General features: G+C 33.1%; 2 protein-coding genes across 3 annotated transcripts; one reads left to right on the forward strand and one right to left on the reverse strand.

Annotated features, from left to right (window-relative positions):
- Positions 1–6,231: 6,231 nt before the first annotated feature.
- LOC133294168 (uncharacterized) lies at positions 6,232–8,426 on the forward strand. 2 transcript variants are annotated; one of them, XM_061492816.1, is made up of 2 exons: positions 6,232–6,614; positions 8,161–8,426. In XM_061492816.1, the coding sequence occupies exons 1-2, from the start codon at positions 6,325–6,327 to the stop codon at positions 8,222–8,224; spliced, it is 354 nt and encodes a 117-aa protein (XP_061348800.1). In that variant the 5' UTR covers positions 6,232–6,324; the 3' UTR covers positions 8,225–8,426. The 2 variants fall into 2 exon arrangements, with proteins under 2 accessions (XP_061348800.1, XP_061348801.1); XM_061492817.1 differs by having other exon boundaries at positions 8,167–8,422.
- Positions 8,427–13,655: 5,229 nt separating this feature from the next.
- LOC133294163 (organic cation/carnitine transporter 4-like) lies at positions 13,656–16,999 on the reverse strand. The gene is made up of 2 exons (XM_061492811.1): positions 16,603–16,999; positions 13,656–14,815 (listed from the first exon to the last, which is right to left on the reverse strand). The coding sequence occupies exons 1-2, from the start codon at positions 16,997–16,999 to the stop codon at positions 13,656–13,658; spliced, it is 1,557 nt and encodes a 518-aa protein (XP_061348795.1).
- Between the last annotated feature and the right edge of the window lie 925 nt (positions 17,000–17,924).

A 17,924-nucleotide genomic window follows, 5' to 3' on the forward strand; every position in this document is an offset into this window, starting at 1 on the left:
ATAACCTTGAAATAAATTAAAATTACAAATATACCATGATTTCTGCCCCAAAACGACGTCGTATTGACTTGCTGCAGATAAGTGAAAAAACGAACCCATAAAATATTTAGATTAGGAGAAGGTTCTACCAAATGTGCAAAAACATCAATTTCCATTCCCATGCACCTACATGTTCTTCCACTGCTGTGACAGGGTGAACTTTGGCACATCATAAACTCCTCCACCATAGATAGCATATATATATATATATATATATATATATATATATATATATATATATAGATAGATATATATATATATATAGGTAGGATCATTTGACATCGTGTCAAATTTAAAATTTGACACCTTATAAATCAAAAAAGATCAATGATATCACACGTTTACAAATCAGAGTTGTTGATCTTTTTTAATCTAACGGCTCTAAGATAAGGTGTCAAACTTTAAATTTAACACCAGTGTCAAAGAATTCTACTTATATATATATATATATATATATATATATATATATATAGTGCAAGTTTTTTTACATCAGTGTAGACTAGGGATGTGCAAAATGTCCAATTGATCCAAACCAAACCAAACCAAATTAAAAAACCAATTAAAAAATATATCCACTTTTTAATTTTAAATATGGTTTGGTTATCCATTTATCAAATGATTTGGATATATTGGATAACCAAATCATATCCATTTCTTTTTTTTAATCATTTTACGTTTTAACCCTATTCAATATTCTGATTTCTAATCCAAGCTCCTAAATTCTCAAATCTCACCTCTTCAACACTTCGATGTGGATCTGACCCAAATTTTCCAAATTTTGTCATTCACTCTCTCTAACCCTAGTTCTATTCTTTTTGTCAATTTCAATCAATCAAGAAAATTGTTTGCATTCTGTGCATGTTTTCTTGCTTTTTTGGTGAATAGAGCTCTGATTACATAATTTCTTCATCTTGATTTGAAGTTTTGCAAATCAATTTTAGAAAATGTTGAGTTTTGGCTTCTTTTTTTGTGTACTGTATTTTTAGATTTTGCAATGCGATCTTCTGATTTTCATGTCCTGAACAATGATTCAAAATCTTCAGCCAACTAACTTTGGTGACTGGCTGTAAATAAGATAGCATTTAGTCTATACACTTTATATCTAGCTGCTTCTGATTGTATTTTTGTTGTATTTGAAATAGTTTTGCAGCTAATTACTGTATTAATTGTTGTATTAATGCTTCAAAAGGGTTCAACCCAGGAGTAATTGTTCTCCTGGTTATTGTTGGGTTGCTATTGGTATTCCTCGTTGGAAATTATGTACTCAACACATATGCACAGAAGACCCTCCCTCCTAGAAAAAAGAAGCCAATCTCAAAGAAGATGATGAAAAAGGATAGACTGAAGCAAGACATCTCTGCACCTGGAGAGTAGAAACTTTTTACTCTCTCTATATTCTGTGGTGTTAAATTATAATGATAGGAAAATATTTCTCAGTTCTTTGGTCTCTGGAGTTTTGTTAAATTTAATCTTTCTATCTAATATGCTACTTAGGGGTGTAAATGGGTCACGCTGGCCCAGCCCAGCCTACGGCTCGGCCTACATTGAGCCCAGCTCAGGCCTAGCCTTTCAGGAAAGTAGAGTAGGCTTAGGCTTATAAAAAAGCTTTTCTAATAAATAGGCCATAAGCCAATTTTGTCAAGCCCGGCCTACAGCCTTGTAGGCTGGCCTATTTAATTTATTAAAATAAAATATATATTTTTATTATTTTATGTGGCAAAGACACAAAGTATCAAATACCAAAATCTCTTACTTTTTGTGCTATTTTATTTTGTGAAAGAAAAACTTGTATAATGTCTCCAAATTTTACATGTTGTTGCAGCTTAATACCATGGAACAATGGGTACCTTGCTGTATTATGATGTTACTGATGAAGATCTTTCAATAATAATCTTCTTTCCCTTGTCTTGATGGTGGTTTAAAGATTTTTAGATGAATGACATTCTCATGTAGACTTTATTTCAGCATCCAGTAATTGTATTTTTCTTATTTTTCCCATTTCTTCGACTCTATTCCTCTATGATATACATTCTAGAGCTAAGGTATTATGTTGACTCTTTCTTGTTTGTCATTTTTTTCTTATGAGAAGTACTAGTGTATGCATGAATGGAACTTTCTTTGCTCTATACATTTATTTTTTTTGTTTAGTATATATAGTGGGAGGTCTATAAGGCCTGTAGGCCATGTCAGGCTTTCTTACTTTTGAAAATGGGCCGGGCTTGGCCTACAAATAAAGCCTTTAATAGGCCAATATGCCAGATAGGCTGACTTTTTTTTGACGTAGGCTTGGACCAGAATGGCCAAAGCCCAGCCCAGCCCAGCCCATTTACACCCCTAATGCTACTGATTAAAATCTTTGCCGCATAAGTTAGTACTTCAGCAATATACTTGGGACAAAGTATTTCACTGTTAACTCACTTTGCATGCCCACTGTCTATTCTCCTTGTTTTATTTAGTAATTAGTTTATTTTAATTTTTTTTAAAAAACTGTAACTCATCAAAAACCAGTTTTAAATTTGTTATAAAATCGATTTTAATTTGATAACCGGTTTTTGATTCAAAAACGGTTTTGATTTAAAATCGGTTTTGAGTTAAAACCGGGCTAAAGCACCATTTTAAAGTTTTTGGACAAAAGAATTGCCCGGTTAAAGCTGATTGCATAAGTTTTTCCAAAGTAATGCAGTCAAACATGTCACCTATGCTGACGGGACTAGTCCCGTCACTGATACTGACGGGACTCGTGCCATGTCAGCGCCACGTAAGCAGTCCAATTACCGTAAATTTTCGGAAGACCATAACTTGTGACTCGGGTATCCAAATCAGATGATTTTTTTTTGATTTCACATAACTTTTCAAGATCTACGCAATGACACCTCATTTGATATATTTTATCTCCCACAAACATAGCTTATGGATAAACACTCTTGTGATTGTGATACAATTGTTACAAATTCAAACTATATTTGTGGGATATAAAATATGTCAAACGAGGTATCATTGCGTAGATCTCGAAAAGTTATTTGAAATAAAAAAAAAATCATCTGATTTGGATACCCGAGTCACAAGTTATGGTCTTCCGAAGATTTACGGTAATTGGATTGCCTACGTGGCGCTGACGTGGCACGAGTCCCGTCAGTATCAGTGACGGGACTAGTCCCGTCAGCACATGTGACATGTTTGACTGCATTACTTTGGAAAAACTTATCCAATCAGCTTTAACCGGGCAATTCTTTTGTCCAAAAACTTCAAAATGGTGCTTTTCCCGTTAAAACCGGTTCAAAACCGGTTTGGAAAAATTAAAACCGGTTTTTAAAATATAAAACCGGTTCGGTTTGATTTTTGAAAAAAACCAAACCGAACCGCTCCATGCACATCCCTAGTGTAGACTAATAAGTTTTACATCACATCTCAACCGTTGATGGACGAAAATTATCGGTTGGTGTTTGTAGTGTAATTAATGATTAATTATTAATTAATTCATATGACTTCCTAAATTATAATCGTTGGATATACTGAAATCAATGGTTGAGATGTGATATAAGACTTATTAATTTTACACAAGTGGAAAATGATCCTGATTATATATATATATATATATTTGGAGAATAAAAAATTTAAATGGAGTTGGACACCAGTATCTCACCAAGGTCAGGGAAGACCTCCCAAATTTTGAATTATATATCATTCACTAACAAAGTTCTCATATAGGCCAATGAGGTTTGAACCCAGACTCTTATAGAATATGAACTAAACTCTTAATTAACTATGCCGACTTTTGTTAGCTAGATAGCAAATATGTTGTGATCAATATGTTTGAGATATAATCTTCAGGAGTATCCAACTTGAAGGAAATGCGTTTATAAGATAATATAACCAATACAACTTTATACAGTTGCACCAAAAAATTAAACCTCTTTGACAAAAAAATAGATAAATTAAAACTCAATCCTTATCCACATCTGTATTATGTAGTACACTATTGGATTGTCTTATTTTTAAGCTAGAAGCTACTTATAAGTTAAATATAAGAAAAAGAGCTTAAAAAAGAAACTAAAAATTGTTTGAAAATTACATAAAAAATTTAGCTTAAAAATTACTTAAAAACACATATTTCAAGAAAATTATTTCTCTCTATCTTTATCACTTTTCCTAAAAAAAAAGCACACAATTCAAGAAAAACACATAAGAGTTTAAAAAAAGCTCCTCCTAAGAGCTTTTAATTTTCAGTTTTTTTCTTCATTATAAAAAAAAGAGCTTTTCGTTATAAGAGCTTTTTTTAAAACCTGTTTGACTTAGCTTATGCTTATAAATAGCTTCTAGTTTAAAAAAGAGAGGATCCAAACAAGCACTTAAGAGAGATTCCACATTCAATTATTAATATTTCCACGTTATAAAAAATACCACCATCTATTTTTTTTTTATTAGGTCTCACTAGATATAAGAAAATTCCCACATTCGATCATTGACTTTTTTCAACATTATAAAAAATTTCGGTCATTCATTTTTTTTTTTTTTTAACATTAAGTATAATTAGTTCTAAGGAAGATCCTATCCTAAGGTAGGACCTACGAGTGTTCCACCTAGCCCAATAAGAGTTAGAAAGAAATGAAAAAAAAAAGGCGAGGGAGGTTAAGGGAATTGAAATTGACCATCTTTCTCTCCGGTACACAGATGTCCAAAACCACAAAACAGAAGACTATAAAGCACATATATATCCAATTCCACTTACTTATTTACCCATCCAATTTATCTTCATTGAAGTATATGTACTATATGAATGTCTATTTGCATAAAAGTATTTCAACTGAACCCAATGCTTGTTAGTATTTTCAAACATACTTTACATGCAATTCTGTATTTGAGGAGTAATTTTCATTTGAAAATGATGTAGCAGCAAATCACTCATCACGGGGACTGCGTGGCCTACCAAACCCTCCTTATTAAACACCGTGGAGCCGGCGTGGTACCACTTCAACACTCACAAAACTCGCTAACAAACAACGAACCCACACAATGAGTGAGAAAGTGTCCGCACTCTGAAATATTATTATAATTTATAATTATAACCATACAGCACCACTTGTCACGTTAAAATTAAAAATATATCATTAAACTAATTTATCTTTAAAAATATATAAGTACCTCTAATCAGGTGTATCAACGGGTAAAGAATTTGGTAAAGAGTTATTTTAGCTTAACCAATTATCAACGGATCCAAACATAATTATAAAACCCGGCCCGAACCGGATGAAACGGTCATCGGACTAGTTTGGATCAAGCATTAGATCGGTCATGTTTCGACCCAATCAAACCTAGTCAAAATCTGGACAAAATCGGTCAAATCCGGTGACCTGGCAATCCAGTGACCCTGTAGAGTCACGCATTTTTAAAAAATAAAAATCAAAAAATAAAAAAACCAAAATTGTTTCATCTTGTTAAAAAAAAATGTAGAACTCATCTTAAAAACTTTTTGTAATTTTATTTGTTAGTATACTCTTCTACGATGACCTCAAATTTCAGTTTCTAATACTGAAACAATTTGAGGAATAATAAATTAAGAGAATGTGACATATGTCATTTTTAATGTAGTTGAATTGAAAAGTATGAGTTCAAAGAGGTATGTTTATGAGAATTCTGAGTTGCAATTTAAATTGACATAGTAATAGCATGCATTTTTATTTATTTATGGTTTTTGTTTTTGAGTTTATTTAAAAAATCTTATTTAATTCATTTTAGATATGGAAAATATATTTGAATTTATATATTCATATTTTTATATATTTTTATATGTCTATATATATCTGGGGCAACCAATCCGACCAGTGATCCATCGGTCTGATCAGTGACCCAATAACTCAGTATCCCGACCGAATCGATGCTCGGTCATGTTAATAACACTGGATACAAATATTTTATTGTGTTAAAATTTAATACAGAGAGTTTTGTCAATTCAAAGAGTTTTGTCAATTCACGTAATACTACTGGTTTAAATTGGACTACTGAAGTAATTTATGAATATGGATAATATTAAAAAAAAATGTGTAAGTATTTTGTTATTAAAGTAATGGCACGAAATGTAAATAAAAGTGGAATGGGAGGGCAAAGTATTACCGGGTAACGGATAACGACGAGTCTCTGGGTCCGCACTCTATTCATTAGGTCTCTCATAAAGTCGTCGCAGATGAAACAACACAACACAATATGTGATATTCATTCGGTAGCATCTTTAGGACGATGGAAACCTTGATCTTGTAGGATAGAAAACCTTAAACTAATTCCTTGTTAATGAGGTTCTTCTTAGACTTTGTTTCTTGTTGCGGCTGCGCCGTAGACCCCACGAACAACCTCGTTCCTCCGCCGCCTTCTCAGGCTCTCCGCAGCAAGAAGCGGGACGCGCCTCATTGGAGGCCCTCGCTCGGATCCATTTCCGAGGATAACGCGCCGCCCCAGAGAGAGAGGGGCACGGTGGCGTCCGGCGGTGACCTCAAGAGGAGGAGCAGTACCCGCGCCGTGGCTGCTGCAACTGCTAAGGCTCATCACCGTTATTATAGCGTCGATTACGATTACAGTTACGGGTGAGTAAAAATTAAAAGCCCTTTGACCTACTTAGTTAATTATTCTCATCTATTTGCAATTCAAGGCTTCAGGTAGAATAGACGATAAAACGATGTGGAGAGAAAAAAAAATTTTGTATTATTAAGCCGATTTAGATTAATGGCGAGGGATTTACCTGTTCAATTTCCATCCATATATATATATATATATATATATATATATTTAAATAGTTCATTTTTTTTTACAGTCAACGTAAATAATGTATTTATATTGAACTTAAAACAATGTCATCTTTAGACAGAAATCAAGATATTTTTGTAATTATAATTTGTTTTAAAATTATAATAATCTTTTTATTATAATTTTTTAAATTTTTAATCCAAAACGACTTCGTTTTGAGAATGAATGTAGATAATTTATCTACATTCACTATAGAAACGTTAAAGCCATATATAAATTTGTAAGTTTTTTTGTTTAAACTCTTACAAATTACATTATGTCTAAGCGATAATACACTCTTGAATCGAGTATTACCGGTAAGACATAATATAATTTGTACGTTTATAAAAAAAGAAATTATCAATATAATCAAACTCATAAAATATTTACTTAACGATCGTTTAAACTAAAAATGGGTTTTTTGTTTTTTTTTTAACGTGATTTTTTGTCTGATCCTGTAGAGATTAGATTAGATTGCTTCTAAGATTATCATTGCGGAATTTCATGTCGGATGGAACATCATTGGATAAGTAGCTCTTATCCATATGTAAAGCGCAATCGATGGATATGACCATTCATTCATATGATTGGTTTGCTTTTACATCGTACTTTACAAGTAGTATTATTTAGTCAATACCAACTAGTTAATTTCTTATGTAATTTTTTTTTTTAATTATACGGATTATTTTATTTTATTTTTTTCCGCATAAAGTTTAGAGTGTGAACATCCTTTAACTGTTGTAACTTGTAAGACTAAGGTTTTACCTTTCAAGTAGGCAGAGCACGTATCTCAAATTAAAAAGATAAATATTTAATAAAAAAATAGAAGATAAATATATGGGGTAAAAAAAGGAATGATTCTGTTGAGATATATAAAATTATTAATGTAGCTTTATATGGATGTATCAGGTAGATGAATTTGTGCATTGTTCATCCTTTAAGCTCAGTGAACTCTCGTGTGAAGAGACGTATTGAGATATATAAAATCATTAATATAACCTTATCCAACAACTTAAGCTTTTGGATTGAATTGATTTTTTTTACAAATTCCTTCAAATCATTTATAAGAAAATTGGATCTGCGTGATTTGACAGAAAATTTGATAAATTTGTGAAGTATCTAGTTCATTCAATTCATAAGACCGATTCAATAAAAATTTAACCAAAAAATAGCTGAATCGATTCAAAATTGATGGATAATTTACTGAACTGATTTGGAGTAATTTTTTTTAAGGGATTAGACAATATAATTTTAAATACTGTATCATGCTTTGGCTCATTTTTAAATAATTTTTAATGTTACTATTGTTTTTTTGGTGGTCTAATGTTATGATCTTATTTGTGTAAGTTGCAGGCGAGTCGCCATGTCCACGATTGTGCCTACATTTTCTCCGACGCCATTCATGTTCTGAATATTACAGTTGCATTTATTGAAAAAGACGTATCGATACATGGTTTGGGATAAAATAAACAAATTATAAAGGTTTATTATGGGGTGGCTGTTGTGAATGAAAGTAGCCTTCTATGACAATATTGTTCTTTATATATTATTTATTCTCTTCCTTTTATACAAATGTAATTAAAAGTGCCAAGCCCCGATTTTTCCTGACCTTGATTTTTGTTTCCACGATGAGACAATTTCGGTATTTTTTTTTTGGAAATAATTCGGTATTTGTTGTGCAAACAAAGCTGGCCAAATCTTGCTTCACCTAAACAAAGTAAAATTAAATTCTTATTCGCAACATACCGGCCAGTAAAATAAAACCGTTTTTGAGTGAAAAGTTTTTATATAGCTCGTATTTTTTCTCTTTTTGTGAGGCTCTCAAACTTGTAAATTTAATTTTAACTTTACAAAAAAACTTCTTCAATAAGATGAACATATTCATTCTCTGTTCTTAATGCAATAGTTTTCATAATCAATGGCTTGAATTGCTTGGTGCAGCAGTGGACCACTTTTGAGAGGACCACCTTAAAAAGAAACAGTCCAAATTTATATTAACTACAATCTATGAAGTGATAGGCGTTTGAAAATTGCACGTTGAATATATTAAGAAAGTTGTAGCTTATGCCATGACTTCGTTAATGTAACAAAATAAATCCTAATGTCAATAGCGGCTGGTTAGGACTACAGGATACGTTCTAGTCTTCATATAAGGCTTGAGTGATATAGTTAAATAAAATTATACTAAGTCGCTTAGGAATCAAACGACTTCAAAAAATAATATTAAAAAAATTAAACCTACATATACTTTGTGTTTAGTGTCTACGGATTAAAAAAAAAAAAAAAACTCAATTACCTAAAAAAAACCCAATAATTAGTTACAATTTATACCACTTTGAAAGATAAATTTAAAGTTAGTCCAACTTCATAAAAAGTAATTCAAGTTGCACCACACGTACGGGTAAAATGTTCATTTGCATGTTTAACGTCCATCAAGCCCAAAACTTAAATCGAACATCAATATGTCTTCTTGTACTTTGAGGAACTTCTTTCTCTCAAATCAAGTTTTTGAGGTAAAACAAAAAAACAAAAAAAACTCCACCTTTTCCATAAAATTAGTGTAGATTTATAATTGTTGTGAAATACAGCACTCCACAAAATATGGGAAGCAATTTACGGGACATTGATCCATTTGCCCAATATTACAAACTATTTATCAGAATGCCATGTTGTAGTCTAATTTTTCGAACACGCCCTGTTACAACAAAATGCAACAATTGTTTGGACATGTGGCCGTTTCTTGGAGGCCAAAAAATTCGGGGAAGAGTACAACAAGTTTGGCCCGTCAAAATGGCAGACTATGTAGTTTGGAAAAGCTGTCCACGTGGCATAACTCGTTGGGCTGCTCCACGACTTTTGGTACAATTTTTCAACGTGGCTGACGCTGACATAACTTGCTGAATATTATGCACATCGTACAATCAGTCCATATATGTGTGACACGTGTCATTACCTCTCCTAATTCGCTGCATAGTCTACCAAATTGTATGCAACACATTTCTTATAAAAACAGCCAACATCCCCCCCCCCCCCCCTCAACATTTTTTTCTCTCTCTAAAAATTTCACTCTAAGTTTTGTCTCTCTAAATTTTTCACTCAAGGTTTTCTCTCTCACAACATAAGGTTAGTATTTATAAATTTTTATATTGACATTTTTTTTTAGTTTTTCCACCGATTCATCCTTTGAACTACATCCGATTCGAGCACTTGTTGGACCCTATTAAAGAGGCAGCTCTCCCAAATTCTTTTTTTCATTCCCAAGTCTTAAACTTGAGATCGCTGGTTAATTAAGGAGCCCAGATTCCTTACCATCTGTACCAAGGGTGTTTGGTTATACTAACATTATTAGCATATACTAGTATAATAAACCCTAAGATAGACGACATGTTTAAAATTTATAATATAAATTAGTATAGGTAAATTGTATGATATTTGATTTTTTTTTAATTTATATTTTAAATTAAAATCATGAATAGGGTTTTAACATTGGTTTAAATTTTATTTATTTATATATTTTATTTTAATGTAATTTATTTTAGGACTTGAAACCATAGGATAGATGATATTTTATTATTTTATTATTTTTGTTAGTGTAGGAATTAAACCCTACGATAGATTGTTAAATGAATTAGTATAGGTAAATATAGCAAGATTTATTTTTTTAATTTATTATTTTAAAATTAAAATAATAAAAAGGCTTTTAACATTGGTTTGAATTTTGTATTTTATATATTTTATTTTAATGTAATTTAATTTAGGACTTGAAATCACAGGAGAAATGATATTTTATTATTATTATTATTATTATTTTTATTTAGTGTAAGGATTAAACCCTAGGATAGATGACATGTTTTATGTTTGTTAAATGAATTAGTATAGGTAAACTATAGGATATTTGCTATTTTAAATTTATTTTTTAATTAAAATATTAAAAAGGATTTTAACATTGGTTTGAATTTTTTTTCAATATTTTATTTTAATATAAATATTAACAGTTGAGAAATTAATTTTATCGTTATACTAATATTTATAAATAACATGATTAATTTATTTTAATTTTTTCTTGAAATAGATTCATGGATTTTTCTACTGGTTCATTGCCACGTGAGGACCATGACCTTACACCTCGATCCTACCTCCCTGAGATCTCATCGTAGCGTGATTACATCAGGCCTCATTGATCGCTCTCTCCTGATATTACAAGAAAAGCACATATCCAAATACGTGTGGAATGGTGCAGAGGATAGGCGACTTAATGTCAGGATGGCGGCCACACATGAACCTATGAACGTACCTGAGGATATACATCCGTACTTTAGGCAGGTTGGTTTCTTTCATGTTGTGCGGCTACGCAACCACGACGTTAGTGTATAGTTATTGGTTAATTTGGTTTATATGATTTAATTGTAATAATTCAAAAACTTTACCCATTTTTATTGCTTCAGATTGACCATGCTCTTATTTATGCGTTTGTCGAGCATTGTCATCTTGAGACGCATACTTTTCATACGACGCATGGTGAGATGACGATCATTTTGGAGGATGTACATCATCTGTTGGATTTTCCCACATATGGTGAAGTTGTCTATGGTCGGACTGGATAAAATGATTGGCGGTAGTTAATATTGGAATACTAGGGACTTGTGCTAGCCACCGATCGAGATTTAAATGGAGGTTGGTTGAATCTATGATATTTGCACCAGGCATATGGTTCCTATGCTCGACATGCTATGACTAAGGCACATCGCATGATGTACACGCGCGTATTAATCATACACATCTTGGGTGGGATGTTTTTCGTAGACACACGACTGTGGATGGACACACGGTGAAGGAATCAGATGACACACAGCTGTGGAAAGACATGAATCAAAATCGCCCTCCACGTCAGTGTCCGATAAGTCACTGTCTGGATCAACACTTTCATTAACGTCACCATCCTCTTCGTCAGAGCTGTCGATACTGCACGTTGGAACATACTCATCTCGGGTAAGAAGTATTTCAACTGACATTGTTGGCGGTAGGGGTGACATTTACTTATCTTTAAGATTCACCAATTGTTCTCTGTTAATGTCGATGGGCTGAATGAAAGGGAGAGAATGTTGACTGCTAGACTGTCTACCGAAGTCTACTTACGCATATAGTTCAATAAATATGGAGTCTGGATGATCTTGAAATGCATCCACTACTAACGCGACATCCTCATCCTCAACAATCTCCACAAGATCTCAACTTTCCTTACCCGAGGCGCATTCAGCAGTCAACCAAGACAAATATTGACACCGTTGTAATCTCAACTTCTTGTATATTGTATTCTTCAGTTCATTAAAACTACACCGCGATCATGTGAAATGTTTTTGTATCTCCTTCAAAAAGTTGTTCATTAGGACCAAAATATTTCCTCCCATTGTAGTATACTAAGGCAACTACCGAATCATTGCCATTACTCATTTTGAAAAAAATTAGATGAAAAATACAGAAGAAAGACACAATGCAAAATTTAGAGAATTCAGACAAAATGTTGCAACTGACAGATTCATGAAATGGGGGATTCATGTGAGTATATATTGAGTTATAATCGCTGCACTGTTGGGCGAGATTTCATGTGGCAAAAGTTGCTTTATATTCGCGTAATAGTTGAGCGAGTTATGCAAACGTGAGGCCAAATGTGCATTATATTCGACTGATTGTTTCGCGAGTTATGCCACGTCGGACCACGTGTCAAAAGGCTGCACCAAACTCGGTAAACAGTGTAGCGACTTATGCCAAGTGGACATCTTTTTCAGATTGCACAGTCTGCAACTTTAACTTCCCACAGTTCCGAATTTGACTCGCTTTGTATTATAGCGGGTTCGTTAACGTGGCATTTTGAAAAAAAAATAAATCGAAGGTGGCATTTCGGACAATAGTTTTGAATATAGTGGCAAATGATTAGTCAATGTCCCGCAATTATACATATAGGCCAGATGAATAGAACACTAACGTTCCAATGTTAACAATCAAATTTTGATTATCTAGTATTCCCGGGTACGTTGCACATATTTACAAATGATACCTATGTTCAAATTTAAGATTGGGATATCTTATCATTACCATCTCTTACAACCAAAAATCAAATTAACTGCTTAATTTGATTTTAGTTAAAGGAAATGAAGTTGTAAGTATAACTTTCCTTTTAAGTTTTGCAAATCTATTGAGAATTATGTTTTTTATTTTATTACTTATTTTACAAAAGGGTTTATCCCAAAATGACGTAATTTTGGTTTCGGAGAAAAAATAATAGTAATAAAAATTAATATAACCACGTAATAAATTAGAATTACAAAAATATCTTACTCCTCAACCCAAAATATATGTTGTCGTTTTGGAGTAACTATGAGATAAACATTAAACCTTTTACAAAATTATCAATTAAGAGGACAAATCGTTTCAATGTTTCATTATCCACAAAATGGAAAAAAAGAAGAAGAAAAAATTAGTGAGCTAAGCCAAGCTTCACAGGTTCATGACTAATATTAATATATTATACAATGGAGAAGTATTTGTATATTTATGGAAAAATTATTTGTCCTTTTAATAACTTGTGTCAATTTATTCTCACAAAGAGGTGAGACCTATACTTTTATTTTTTTTGTCTTCTCTCTTCCCCATAATCTATTTCTTTCTCTCACTTAAAATGATACAATTTTATATCTTAAACACACTTTTTCCATTGTATAACAAAAACGAAGTTTACTAAAAGTAATAACGATTTATATTATTTTTCAACATGATAAATTCACCAGAATGATACTTTGTGGGAAGGAATCTAATAAGCGCTATTAAGTCCTTGGTTTAAAATCCTAGGATTGTGCAATTCCAGCTTCCAATCCATTGAATGTATCGTAGAGTGGCTGGTTCAGAGTCTCAGGCAGATAAAACACAAACACACCACCCAAAATCCCGCACACTGCAAACACCGCAAACGGCAACCAACCACCCAAAACCACCACAAACGGCGCCAGTATGGCCCCCATTTGCGCCGCCTGCGTGGCACACCCAAGCGCGGCGTTCCTCACCACCGTAGGGAACAACTCCGCCGTGTAAATAAAAAGCAAATTATAAGTCCCCGCCATCCCAAATATCCCTAAAACACCACACACCATTCTCACCACTTTCCACACACCAACGTTACTCATCAAACTTCCCATCAAACAAAAGAACCCACTGAACCACATCGTTCCAACGGTCAACGGCTTTCTCCCAAACCTGTCTAACAACACCGCGGTTATTATAAACGCCGGCATTTCCCCCACCGAATTCAGCAACACATTCAAGTAAAGGTTGATTTTCAAGTTCACAACGTTTAGGCTTAGACCATAGTACACCAAAGAGCCCAAGAAGTTAACAGCCACAGCTAGTAATAACCTTACACGTGTGATTGGTGTGCGAACCACGTCCAAGATGGATCCAACAACTGCATCTTTGTTTTCCAAGTGTTCATTATTATCATTTGCTGATGCTGAAGCTTCTTCGTCAAGTGCGAGAAGAACACCATTGGGAAGTTGTTTTCCATTGGAAGAAGCGATGGTGGACATGAGCTTCATGGCCTCTCTTATTTTGCCACGAACGAGGTACCATCTTGGGGACTCGGATATGAAGGGAAGGACAAGGATGATGTAGAGGAAGGAGGGAATGGAGGAAGCTATGTAGAGATGGCGCCATGTTTGGAAGATGTAGGCAATGCCTGAGAGAAGTGCAATGCCACCTGAGAAGAAGTAGAAGGTGGACATGCCGGCGAACCCTCGTTTTTTGGGACCAATTGGCTCGGTGGCGAGGACGAAGGCGCAGAGGCCGATGCCACCGGAGCTGAAGCCGGTGAGGAGGCGGAGCAGGGCATAGGTCAAGTAGTTAGGAGAGAGTGCTGTTAAGCAGCCAAAGATGGCGTTTAGGGCACAAACCACAGCTAGAGAGCCTTTCCTTCCGAGAAATGAGTCTGAGAGGTGACCAAATATTCCCGCACCTGAAATTACAACATCAATATTATGTTATGTGAAAATTATGTGTGATTTTTACATGATTATGTCATACGTTGAATTTTAGTTATTTTTGATAAATTAACTAATTATTAATTTTAATGATTAAACCCGCAAAATAAAAAAATTTAAATTAATTAACTTAATTTAATTACTCGCTATTGATTTCTTAATAATGACTGAGATTTAACGCATCACATGATAATGTTAAAAGAATACAAGAAATAATTTATTCCAGTTGTTATGTCCTTTTATAGAAATTTATTATTATTTAGCAAATGAATAAACGAGCTAATTTCTCACACATCAATATTATTTGGTAACAAAGTTTTATGCAAAAATTATTATTAATGTTTCATGTGAAAATTTACTATCATTTTAACTTTACTACTCTTACTATCTGACTCGTTATCGTTTATTATTTGATAAATTTAAATTCAATGGCAGTTAATTTTTTCTATTTTTGAATCGTTGATTTTAAATTGATTCAATGATAGCCAATCAGGTAATAAGAGTAGTAAAACTAAAATATTAGTAAGTAATTTACAAAAAAAATAAAATTAATAAGTATATAACCGCCCCATATTTCATAATTAATTAATAAAATATAATAATTTTTTATTTATTTTTATATAAATTGTGTTATAATAAATACTGTTGTATCCTTTTAATTCAGCCAATCATATTGTGTGGGACTAATAATAAAGTGCGGCCAATTATTTAAAAAGCGAATGAGTACAGAATGAAATTTCAGATTGTGGGGCTAATAAGCAATCAGAATTGGTTTACTGTAAAGTGCACAGCACACAAAAGAGAGAAATAAGTGAAAGGTGAGGCTGACACGCAATAACCAGATCATGAGGCTGACTTGCAATAACCAGATCATGAGGCTGACATGCAGAATGGCCATGCTTCATCTCCCACATACGACGGCACATGCTGATCTATTTATATGTATTTCTTCACCTTTTATATTAAATAACAGAGATAAAAAGAGACGAAACTGAAAGCAATCCTGAAAAGTAGATTTCGTGGGATTGTAACGGTACACCAAAAGAAAGAAAGAGTCTGCCTTTGATACCTGAATTCTACTTGAAATCTTGCCTTTTTCCAGTTATATATGCAAATAGTTGCCCAGTCATTCTAGTAGTACATGATCGATATTATTGATCTTTATAGTATATTGTACCCATATACGTTAAACGATATTCTGCAATTGTCTGGTAAAATTTGGATAACAACTTTTTCCCTGTGATTGTACGTCCAAATTTGATTGATAACTATTAATAGAGTTATGATATACAATTGTTCAAATTTACTCTCACATAAATAACTTATTCACAAACCTCAAATAATTTGTGCGAAGTAATTTTTTCCTAAAAGTAAAAGAGTAAAGTCCCTTTTGATTCTTTACAAAAAAAAAAAAAAAAAAATTAATCTCGTGATTCTTATGAAATTCAAAGTGGACCTATTTTAGTCCATTTAAGAAACTAATGTGAATTTTTTTTTAATTTATAAAGGACTACAATTTCAACAAAATGAATTCACCTTAAATTCAAAATAACTTTTTTTTTTTTTTGCAAGTGCCGAACGTGGAACATTATTTTTTTGATAAGGACTTTACTGAAAGTAAAAACTATTCTTCTCATTTTTATTTATTTATTCATTTTTTCTAATTATGCATACTATAACGATGGCCAAGAAGACGATGAATCTAGCTAGGAATACTATTGAAAAAACATCAAGAAACGAAGATAAGAGAAAATGAACTAACCGATCATACTGCCGACGAAGAACAAAGCATGGACCAACCCAACCTTAAATTTGTCTCCACAAATCAAACCCCACTCGGACACGGTGGTGCCGCGGCGGCCTCCAGCCCATTCCCACGAACCCTGTGGGAGGCCACAGACACTCGGGGAACCGGTGTGGCAGTGCGAACCGGCGGCGCCAGGGTGGCACCTCCATTGTGGTTCACGGTCAGCAAATATCATAACCATGGAGTGGAAGGCCCCGAGTGTCCAAGCGAGGCTTGTGAGGACGAATTGCTTCAGCTGCCACCGCCCGAATTCCCCACAATGCTTTTTCAGCATGTCATCGATGCACATCTTCGTCGGTAACCGGAGGTCCTCACCACCGTAACTGGATTCTAAGGACAACGTGGTGGCCATTTCAGCACTTGATTTTTTTTGTCTACTGTTTTCTCTATCGCTGTTTTCTGCTGCTACTACTTCAGTTTCCTTAAATATATTCAGTGATCGATGGACGTTCCCCTACCCTACGAAGCGCTGCAGATGCTTTTTTTGTGGAGAATATCATTAAAATAATTTAAACATTACTGTTGCTTGTATTATAAACCTACGTGGAATTAGATATAAATCATTTATGAAACTTTATGGAATAGCTTAAGCTTTAAAATTCGAACATTGTGTTTCTATTTTTTTTAAATAATTAAATATCAATACAAAATTAGATGGACATATGCTGATATGCATTATTTATTTTTTAAATTTAACTGACATAAGTTGTTTTAACTTAATTAATAATTTTGAGTTTGAGTATTTAATAAACCCGATCTGTATGACTTAAACTAAATTAGTTGAATAATTAATGAATAGTGGAGAAATAAAAAAATAAAAAAGTATTCTTGTGATGGACGTACCTGAGTATTATTAAGTTTTCGAATATATCACTTTTCCTTCTTCTTTTTTCGGTTGGATTAAGTTTTCGAATATATCAGGTGTTTGGTTGAGGAGAAATTTTTTGAATACTAGGGAAATGTAATTGATAGGGAAATGGTTGGAAAGTGAGTTTGGTAAGAAAATGTAAAAAAAGTTGTTTGGTTGGAAAAATATTTACTAAGAAAATTGAGAGAAATTCTTGAATGTGTGTTTGGTTGAAGATAAAATATTGATAGAAAAACTTAATCAAATTACAAAATTATCCTTTTAAAAATAACCATGTAGGACCAATTGTAAAAGGTAATTGTGTCACTTTATAAACCGCTTTATTAACTTCTCTGATTTTTCACACAAATACCACCTTCAACCTTGCTTTCTCGAACAGTACTGGTTTTTTGCTTTTTAACATGCAAAT

Source organism: Gastrolobium bilobum, unplaced genomic scaffold (genome assembly GCF_033153095.1).
Source record: "Gastrolobium bilobum isolate Gb01-03AN ecotype WA unplaced genomic scaffold, APGP_CSIRO_Gbil_v1 utg50999, whole genome shotgun sequence".
In the NCBI taxonomy this organism is placed as follows: Eukaryota; Viridiplantae; Streptophyta; class Magnoliopsida; order Fabales; family Fabaceae; genus Gastrolobium; species Gastrolobium bilobum.